Genomic DNA, 10,005 nt, shown 5'->3' on the forward strand with positions numbered 1-10,005 from the left:
CTTTAGTTCTCCAATCTGAAGTGGTTTTTCACTTCTTGCACAATTCTTTGAGGGTAGTTTGTTGAATACTTTGATTGAGGATACACTGAGTGCCTGGTATTGGGCCATCTCACTGAATCGGTTTTGTGTAGTTTGGGAAGTGCTAACCCCAAACCTAGAAGATAGTGAGTTCGAATCCTGTTTTACACATGAAAGGCAGCTGGGTGACTTTGGGCAAGTCTTGCTCTCTCAATCCAACCCACTTGACAGGGTGGTTGTTGTTGTGGGGAAAATAAAAGGCAGCCGTATCAGGCCGACCTGGGTGCAACATTAATTGACGGACCAGTTTGTTGCCCGAGCCTGATATCATGGGCTGAAGAGAGAGTGACTGGCCCAAAGTCACCCAGCCAGCTTTTTATGCTTAAAATGGGACTGGCCTCACAATCTCCTGGTTTATAGCCTTGTTCCTTAACCACTATACCAGGGGTGTCCACACTTGGGGACTTTAAGACTTGTGGACTTCAACTCCCAGAATTCCCCAGCTACCTGGCTGGGGAATTCTGGGAGTTGAAGTCCACAGGACTTAAAGTCGTCAAAGTTGAGAAACACTGTTCTAAGATACAATGCCAAATTATGGGGGGCAAATTTTATTAGTGCAAGTTGCTTCTGAAAACAATGGACTGAAAGAATTGATCTGCTTTTTGAAATCTGAAGCTCTCTCTCTCTCTAACCCCCTCTCCCTTTCTCTCCTTCCCTCTCTTCCCCCCTCCCTCTCCATGACGCAGCGTGCCTGACTATAAACATATTTACTTGACCCTGATGTGGCAACTATAGACTTTAGTCATCAGCAAGAAGCATTTAATAGGCAAATGTGAATCACTGCAAGTGTGAACATGTGAACCACAGAGAACATTTGCGTTCCTATGAAATTTGGGGAAAGGCTTTTCAAATGCAGTCTTGTTTGTGTCTGTCAAATTGATAGCTATGACTGGCACAGCATGCAGCCCCATGGACAATTCTAGGGGCCTGCAGGGTAACCATGTAACACCATGTTGAGTGAGCTGCACTGGTTGGAGACCCCTGATATGTGTGGTCTTCAATTCTCTGAATTATGTTTATGTTTGTTTATGTTTATTTCATTTGTATGCCACCCATTTCCCCCCGAGGGGGACTCAGGGCGGCTCACAACTCAAAACAAGGGAAGGGGGGATACAAACAATTTGACAACACAAAACAATACATAATTTAAAAGTGCAACAATCATACCATTCGAGATAGGGGCACGGTTCTTTAGCCCCAGGCCTGTCGGAACAGCCAGGTTTTAAGGACTTTGCGGAAGGCCTGGAGGGTGGTGAGGGTGTGAATCTCCACGGGGAGTTCGTTCCAGAGGGTCGGAGCAGCCACAGAGAAGGCTCTCCTCCGGGTAGTCGCCAGTCAACACTGGCCAGCGGATGGAATTTGGAGGAGGCCTAGTCTGTGGGATCTAATTGGTCTGGTGGAGGTAATTGGCAGCAGGCGGTCTCTCAAGTGAGTTTCCCAGCTTCAGCTCAAAAGAGCATTTTAAAAAAGACCCCTCCCTTCACTGATATGTGATTGCATCCCCCCCCCCTCAGGCCCAGGCAAGAGAGACTGCTTTTTCTTGAGATCCCACACCCCTTAGAGTTAGCTTCCACCCCAGAAAGACACATTTAATGAGAAAATGAGATTGATGAGCTTCTTGGTGACAGCAACAAGGATTCAATTCTATTTTATTAAATACACTTCCACTCAGATTTTGACATTAAGGTCTTTGCATGATGTCTTCCTTAAATACTTCTTTTTTTTTTTTTAAAAAAAGGACACATATATCCATAAGTCAAAATTATGCACCCAAACATGTAAACCAGACATCACCTCCTCCACCCCATCCCAGTTCTCCTTTGGCCAGAAGCCTTGAAAAGAGTTTGGGAAGGATGGGTAACAGAAACCCACCTGAGAATTCTCTTCTCCAAAAATACGCAGGAGTCCTTGTAAATAATAATACTCAAGTATTTACACCTATTGAGATGTCCTTTTCCTGGTCAAAGCCAGAAGTGAAACATCTTCTAGATAACTGAGAGGAGATTAAGCTTGAGTCAATGAATGAATGTGCTTCTCCCAGCTCAAGTTCCCTCTCATGATTCAGTTTCTTAAAAAAAAAGAAAGAAAAACTAGCCTGTAAAACCAGGTTACATTTCCTCAACCAGTCACTGAATCCGGTTGCTTGAGATCCAGTGGCTACCACTTGGACCACTGCCCCATCTTAGAGGGGAAAGGCACGGCCAGGAAACAAGGTCCTTCAACCACTGCTGTTGCAGACGGTAGCCCTGGGTGTTGTTGAGCCCTGGATTTCTTCAAGATGAAGATGGGGGTCGCGTTTTAGCCAAGGGTGCAAAAGCACTTGCTCTAATGTGGGTCGTTCGGAAGGCTCTGGAGACAAACACCACTGGACGAGGTCTTTGAGGTCTGGAAAAGAAGAATTGTTTTTAGAAAGAGCTCTCCATTCGAAAGGTATTCAGCACCCTCACTTCTTGAGAAACTTGGATTACTTCCTCTTATTAGAAAGTCCCCAAGAGAATAATGAGTTCCTAAGAGATAGAAAATGGATATGCAAATGGTGGGGCCTTCCATATGCCCTCTACTAATGCAATGGCTTTCTGTATTGTATTGTATTTGGTTTATTTGTATGCCACCCTTCTCCAGGAGGGACTCAGGGCGGCGAACAACTCAAAGGGGAAAGGGAACATAAACAACAGTACACATAATTAAAATACACGAAAATCACACAGCCATACCAGTCGAGAGGGGAGGGGAACTCATCAACCCCAGGCCTGCCGGCACAGCCAGGCTTTGACAGCTTTCCGGAAGGCCTGGAGAGAGGTGAGGGTCCGGATCTCCGCGGGGAGTTCATTCCAAAGGGCCGGAGCTGCTACAGAGAAGGCCCTCCCCCGGGTAGTAGCCAGATGGCATTGGCTGGTGGACGGAACCCGGAGGAGGCCGACCCTGTGAGATCTGATGGGTCTTTGGGAGGTAATTGGCAGCAGGCGGTCTCTCAAGTACCCAGGTCCAATACCATGAAGGGCTTTATAAGTTACGACTAGCACTTTGAAGCGTATCCGGAGACCGATCGGTAGCCAGTGCAGCTCGCGGAGGATAGGTGTAATGTGGGTGTACCGAGGTGCACCCACAATCGCTCGCGCGGCTGCATTCTGGACAAGTTGAAGTCTCCGAATACTCTTCAAAGGCTGCCCCAATGCAATGCACCAGACAGCCTCTTCTAAGTCCAGTCCCAGATTGGTGACCAGTTGGGGAGCCCAAAAGGAAGGTCTGTGACCTTAAATGTGGCAGCCTTGCATAAAAAAATATGGGGCAGCCTGGGATGCCTTATTAGTTCTTAATCAGCTCTGATCAGATTGAATAAAAAAATCACATCTGAATTTGAAAGTAGATGTCTCCCACCACCCAGCTGAGAATGGAGGACTGATCCATCCTGGCCACCTAGAAAGTCACTTAGATAAGATGGGCAGGGTGGACATTAATTAATTAAGAAGCACTAGAGAGGACTCACCAGAAGAGACGGGAGTGCAGAACTGCACCTTGGCAGCCATGATTTCCTCATCTCGTTCAAATGGGATATCCCCACATGCCATGTCATACAGCAGGATTCCCAAGGACCAAACAGTGGCTGGGAGAGCATGGTACTGCTGGAATTCCACCCACTCTGGTGGACTGTACACCCGGGTACCTGAAAGAAGATGAGGGAAAGAAACAGCTTGCGTCAGGCTCCAACAACCAAGAAAGACACGTTCAGATTCTCTAGGCAGCTAACTTGATTGTTCCTCGCTAGAGATAGAAATCCTACATACCAAATTAAAGCAGAGTACTTGCACCATACATTCTGGGAGCTATTAGGGAGCAACCATCTTTACCTTCTTTCTCCCACCCAAACCAACTAAACTGTGATGTTTCTTGCTCCTCTGGAATGCACTTCCTCCCCTGCTGTGAATACGGACAACATTCCATCACAGCTAGTTAGCATCACTGAGTAATGAGTCATGTATTTAGTTTAGGCTTGGATTTAACGTTCTTATGAGTTTTCCCTCTGTAGATAGCAATCTGGAATACTTCCTCTCCTACAAATTAGGTCAGGCAGTCCAGGCTATCCAATCACTGTGAGGATGTTCTGGACCTCTGCCCCAAAGTCCTGTATTAGCATGACCTACTGTATGAAATCATTTAGAGCAGCTATTGGGCTTGGAGGTTGGAGGAGGTTATGAACCAATTCATCTCGGGACCAGCAGATTGGAAGAAATGCCGGATGGACACTCACCATCAAAATCCGTGTAGACTGACTCCCTCAACAAGGCTGCAGACCCGAAGTCGATGAGCTTGAGGTTGCCGGAGCGCACATCCACCAGAATGTTCTCATCTTTGATGTCCCGATGGACCACCCCTTGGGCATGGCAGTGGCATACTGCTTCGACCACTTGCTGGAAAAAGTGTCTGCAAAGGTTCTCGGAGAGTGGTCCCTGCTCTGTGACATAATCAAAGAGATCTTGGCAATGCTCAAGGCGCTCCAGGATCAGGAAGCAGCTATCGGGAGTTTCGTACCAGTCCAAGAGGCGAATCACACCACGGTGCCCAGATCCTGACCCGACAAGTTTCATCAGGGTTACTTCCAGAGGAGCCACAGTTCCATTGGGCTGAAATGGGATAGAGAGAAGAATTTAAATTGAAGGGCGAGGAACAAAAATACTAAAGGAAGCAGCCCTCCCCAAGTTAATATCCAACAAAAATATTGGAGCTGCAATTCATGGAATTCCTCACTTTTTTTTTCTAAGCCAGAAATGTAGGAATTGCTAATGCAATACTCTTGAAGAGACCCTATTGCAGTAAGTTGAAATAAAAGGTTTAAAAAATTGCTCAGAGCCTATTCCACTCCATGATCCTTGTTTAGAACCAGGTTTTATTTTTAGGTATTAGTCCTAAACAGATAAAATCATAGTGCCTTATGAAGCAAACATGGGACACGGTGACTGGACCACAAAGCTGGAAAGACGGGGTCTTATAAACTAATATCATCTCGAGGACCACCATTTGTTCAAAATCTGCTGCAAAATATCCAAGTGCCCCAAAATCTATGCTGCAGATTTCTGGCTCACTTCTCACAGAACTACAATTTCCAGCCTTTCCAGAGTAAAAGGCAGAGCAGGATGGAGAATTGTAAAAGGCCTCCAGCACCCACAAATTCTCACAGTGGGAAAGTCGATTCAGTGATGCTGCTTAGGAATAGGTAGTGCATCCTTCTTCCCCCTGTTTATACTCAACAAGGTCATGTCAGAAAAGTTCTACCTACCGAAGTGTTTTTTTTAAAAACTTTTTGTGTACACCTGATAAAATTCCTTTGCCTTTCTAACTCTTCCACTGATTGTGTGTTATAAAAATTATGACGTGTGTTGTGAGATAAGAGAGAGGATGCAATCTACTTATCCCGGAGCTACACCTAAAGCAGCACAGGCAGATAGGAGGAGATTTTTAGCCTGGCCCCAACCCACGGCCTCCATTCTGTCACTTGGTCTTCTCTCCCAGCTTCTGGTCACCTATAATGTTTTCCCACTCCAGGTTCTACCAGGGTTGGAATAGGTATATTCCTTGATATTCTGCAAACTCACCAATTCAGCCCGCTCGGTAATCTTGCTCTTGGCAATGTGTTTGATTGCAACCTGTTGGAAAAAAAACAAAAACACAGAGATCTGAGTTCCAGCACTCATCTTCCTTCCCACCCATAGAGGCGAAGCAGAATTAGATTTCCTTAGACCAAACCCTCCCAGAGCGAGAGCTTTTTTATTCTGTAGAACTATCACTTCCCTGATCCCCAGTTACAGAAGGTGCTCGTGGAAGCAATGCCGACTATTGCCAAAAGCAATCCAAAGCCTAATCGCTATAAGCCATCCTAACGTCCCGAAACAAATTCCCAAGCACATTGCAATGTATCCAAAGCAGAGCCACACTGGCTTCTACATAGCATGGATGGCCAACTCACCTGCAGTCCATCGGTAACTCGGTGCCCAGCATACACTGTTCCAAAGCCACCTTTGCCAAGCAAATTGCCTCGCTTGTACAGCACTTCAAAGGATTCCTTGTCCTTGCCTGGAAAAATGCAAGAGAGAGGATTTGTAAATTTGTTTTAAATCAATATAAATCAGCAAAGCTCTTTACACATTGGCAGGCTTTCCAAGTGTTGCAGAAAATGACAGGCTTAGACGTCTCGGGATGCAAGGAGAAGTTTATTGGCAGCCAGGTTCAGAAAACTAGCCAAAGACCAGTATTGCAAATTCTGAACCACCTTCATCATTGAAGCACACATTCTTATAAATTCTCAAAGGCAGCGGAACACGGACTTTGGGCTTTTGACATAAGGACATTTACTGGAACCTTTACTGGACTTCTGTGGTTTAAGGCTGATGACATTTTCCTGTCTTTGTACACGACTTACGAGCAGGCTTTTCTCTCTCCCTTCTGCCACGTCTGACTTTTATATTTTAATTCACGTTTTATCCTGCTTTAGGAGAAGGGGCAAAGGAGCTTTCACAGGGCAGGGATGCCACTCAGTCTTTCAAGACAGTGGTAATTTGGTATTCACCCCACTTAGCAGCAGATCCCAGCCCCCAGAAGCACTGATTTTTGCGCCTGGAATCTCACCCAGTCTCATCCAGTTTGTTGATGGGGAGAAACCAGAGCAGCTGGGCTCTGAAGACATTCTGTTCATTTTGGGAGTGTTGAAATGGGCTTTCAAATGTGTTTTCTCAGGTTATTTTTTTGTTGTTACCCTTGGATCACTTCAATGTAGGGAAATGAGGTGGTGGCAAAGCTTCAGGTGACTCACAGATGTGGCATCTGGACTCAGCCCCTCCTTCCGGGAACCAACTCTGTAGAGTTGACAGAGAGCAGGGCAATCTCTCTGAACTCAGCTCTAGTACAAACAATCTGGGTGGAGAGAGGAACTCCTGGGTCAGGATATCATGGGTCTGACTCTTACTATTTATATATCTCTTGCAGTGAGTGGAAGTTCCCTCTTTTATGTCAGGGGTAATCCTCTGTCTGTAACAGCTGTCTAACAGGAACAAGTCTGTGAATGACTATGAATGACGCTTTCTCTAGTAAGGCAAATACAGAGAAGGGAGAAGGTTGCACCTGTTGTTACTTTGTTTCTATCCTGCCTTGGGCACAAAGCCAACTGGGTAACATTGGGCCAGCCACTCTCTCTCCCTCTCTCCCTCAGCCCTTGGAAGAAAGCAAGGGTGAGCCACTTATAAAAACTCCGCAAAGAAAACCTCGGGGACTGTACCAGACAGTTTGCCAGAAGTCAGCGATGACTCAAAGCAAAGAGAGAGATGCTTCTGTTTATGATCCAAGTCCCATAAGGTAGACCTTTCGGTCAAACACCCCTTACTGTGGGCTGATATTTACAAACCCACATTTAAATCCACATACACAATCCAGGCTGCCCTTTTCTCCTAACAGTAGACTTCTATTCTTCCTAGTATTGCACTAAAGACACAAGGGTGAATTGGCAACCTTCCCTAACAACAACAACAACAGGAACAACAACAACAACAACACTTCTGCTATTTGCTCTATATCCTAAACCACAGATAGTCTTGTAAATGAGTTACTTCTGTTTAACCACCAGTCCTTTGTGTGGCAGCTTGACAGTTAATAGCCCGCAAAATTTACCTGATGGTTCACTTAATCTGATTACTAGCAAGGGGCTGGGAAGCTCTCTCGGATTTGAATGAGAGCTTTAGGAGGAGGGAAAGATTCCTAAACGGAGGGAAGGAGAATAGTTGGGAGAGAACAGAATGCAAGGGAAATACCAGATAGTTGGGAAGAAATAAACAAATGACTAGATGGAATGAAGTTAGGACTGTGGTGGGAGTTTGAAAATCTGCTTGGAGGGAGTCCGGATCTTGCCCCTTTCTCTAGAGCAGGGGTGTCCAAACTTGGGAACTTTTAAGACTTGTGGATTTCAACTCCCAGAATTCCCCAGCCAACCGCTGCGGTTGGCTGGGGAATTCTGGGAGTTGAAGTCCACAAGTCTTAAAAGTTCCCAAATTTGGACACCCCTGCTCTAGCCAATCTTGAGAAGCAAAGCAGGGATTCTCAAAAGATCCATCCGCCAAGTCTTGGCTTTCCAATTGGAAAAGGAAACTTAAGCTCAGCATCGTGGGACCGAGCGAGCTCATTCTCCGAAGGGATGGGCACCGACTCGCACGCGCGTCCTTCCGCCAGCAGAGGGCAGCCCTGAGCCGCGGCTGCCCGCTTCCCGCGAAACGATCCCGAGCGGTTGGGCAGAGCGAAAGTTTCGCTCGTCGCCCCACCTGACCGGGTCCTCTGAGTGTACAAGCACAGATCCCTGAACTTCAGGCCGTTACACACCCATAGTGTTAGAGGTGATAGAGAAACAGAGAGCGTACCCGTGTACGTGTGAGCCGTCGAAGCTTGCGCGAAGAGCTGCAACAGGTGCAGCTCCTCGAGTCCCGGTACAACCCGCCCTAGGAAGGGAAAAGAAGCCCCAAATCTTTACTGTTCACGTGGCCCTGTTGCCTGACCCTTAATCTTGGTTAAGACAATAACTCTCTGGTTAAGTGCGGGTGGGTTTTTGCAGATAATCCACGCTGAGGATTGGGCGCCTTAAGAGAGTTTTGTGACTTGCTTGTTACAATTTCTCTCTCAATCCAGACATTTCCTTTTTTTCAAAGCACAACCAGGTGTCATTCCCGCAAAGAAACCGTTTGTTAGACAACCGTGGTTTTTAAAAACCGTGTTGTTGTTGTTTGAAACAAAGCTCTCCTAAATGCTTTGCACAGGTCCACTCCCAGGCGGTATACAAGAGTGCCGAGAGGTGCTACGTCGAGAGCGGTCTCCTTGGGGCGCGCTCATTTAAAAGCAAGCTGAATGTGTCATTTAGGGACCCAGAAGCCAAGATTGGCAATGGTCCCCTGGCACATTTGCTGAAAAGCTTGAGCGGGATGGTGCGGGGGGGGGGGGAGCCAGGGTTTTAATTGGAGAACCCTCCCGGCTGCAGTCAGTCAAAGAGCCGAGGTGGCGCAGTGGTTCAATGCAGCACTGCAGGCTACTTCAGCTGACTGCAGTTCTGCAGTTCGGCGGTTCAAATCTCACCGGCTCAGGGTTGACTCAGCCTTCCATCCTTCCGAGGTGGGTAAAATGAGGACCCAGATTGTTGTTGGGGGCGATATGCTGACTCTGTAAACCGCTTAGAGAGGGCTGAAAACCCTATAAAGCGGTATATAAGTCTAACTGCTATTGCTATTGCTATTGCTAAAGGTGCCCCGAGGTAGCAATTGATTTGAAAACCGTCCCGCTTCCCACCCCGCTTCTAAAGTTTTGTTTTTTTAATTAATCCGCAAAGGTGCAAAAAAATTTTTTTTTTAAAAAAAGGGCGCGATGCCTTCGGATTAACGACACAATCTGGGTCCAAACACTCAACACGCGGACCTGCATGTACATTAGAAAATTAGTCTTTGCATCGGTTCGTTTTAAGCGCATCGCGCCAATCCGGCCCGTTTTGATCCCGTTTACGGTTCTATTCGGGTCGGTGTCACGCTTAAAGAGCCCAGAGAAACTCGGATCCGTTCCGTCGTCGGGTTGAAAGGGTTTGGCGAGGGCGCCCGCGGAAGCGAAGCGAAGATTCCCAGCTCACCTGCCGGACTCCAAGCGACTTCGCTGCGTTGTGGGATCATCCTCGTCACCGACGCGGCCAGGTAAATCCCCGGGGGCCGATCCAGGAGCGAGAAGAGAGAGCGGAGCGAGGCTTTTTCTCAAGCCCAGCTTTAGCGAGCTCCCTGCCCCGGCATCGCGACGTTAATCAAAAACAACAAATGGAGAGAAATGAAATCCTCTGCCCGGCAAATCGGCGGAGTTTCGGCGTCCGCCAAATAACGCGCGTCTCTCTCCGCTTTCGTGTCTAGGCGCTTCTCTTTCCAC

At 47.1% G+C, this 10,005-nt stretch overlaps 1 protein-coding gene across 1 annotated transcript; it reads right to left on the bottom strand.

The window, feature by feature from the left end:
- Nucleotides 1-1,710: 1,710 nt before the first annotated feature.
- PIM2 (Pim-2 proto-oncogene, serine/threonine kinase) lies at nucleotides 1,711-10,005 on the bottom strand. The gene is made up of 6 exons (XM_032212286.1): nucleotides 9,722-10,005; nucleotides 6,041-6,147; nucleotides 5,670-5,720; nucleotides 4,328-4,700; nucleotides 3,566-3,742; nucleotides 1,711-2,463 (listed from the first exon to the last, which is right to left on the bottom strand). The coding sequence occupies exons 1-6, from the start codon at nucleotides 9,759-9,761 to the stop codon at nucleotides 2,297-2,299; spliced, it is 915 nt and encodes a 304-aa protein (XP_032068177.1). The 5' UTR covers nucleotides 9,762-10,005; the 3' UTR covers nucleotides 1,711-2,296.

Source organism: Thamnophis elegans, chromosome 2 (assembly GCF_009769535.1).
Source record: "Thamnophis elegans isolate rThaEle1 chromosome 2, rThaEle1.pri, whole genome shotgun sequence".
Taxonomy (NCBI): Eukaryota; Metazoa; Chordata; class Lepidosauria; order Squamata; family Colubridae; genus Thamnophis; species Thamnophis elegans.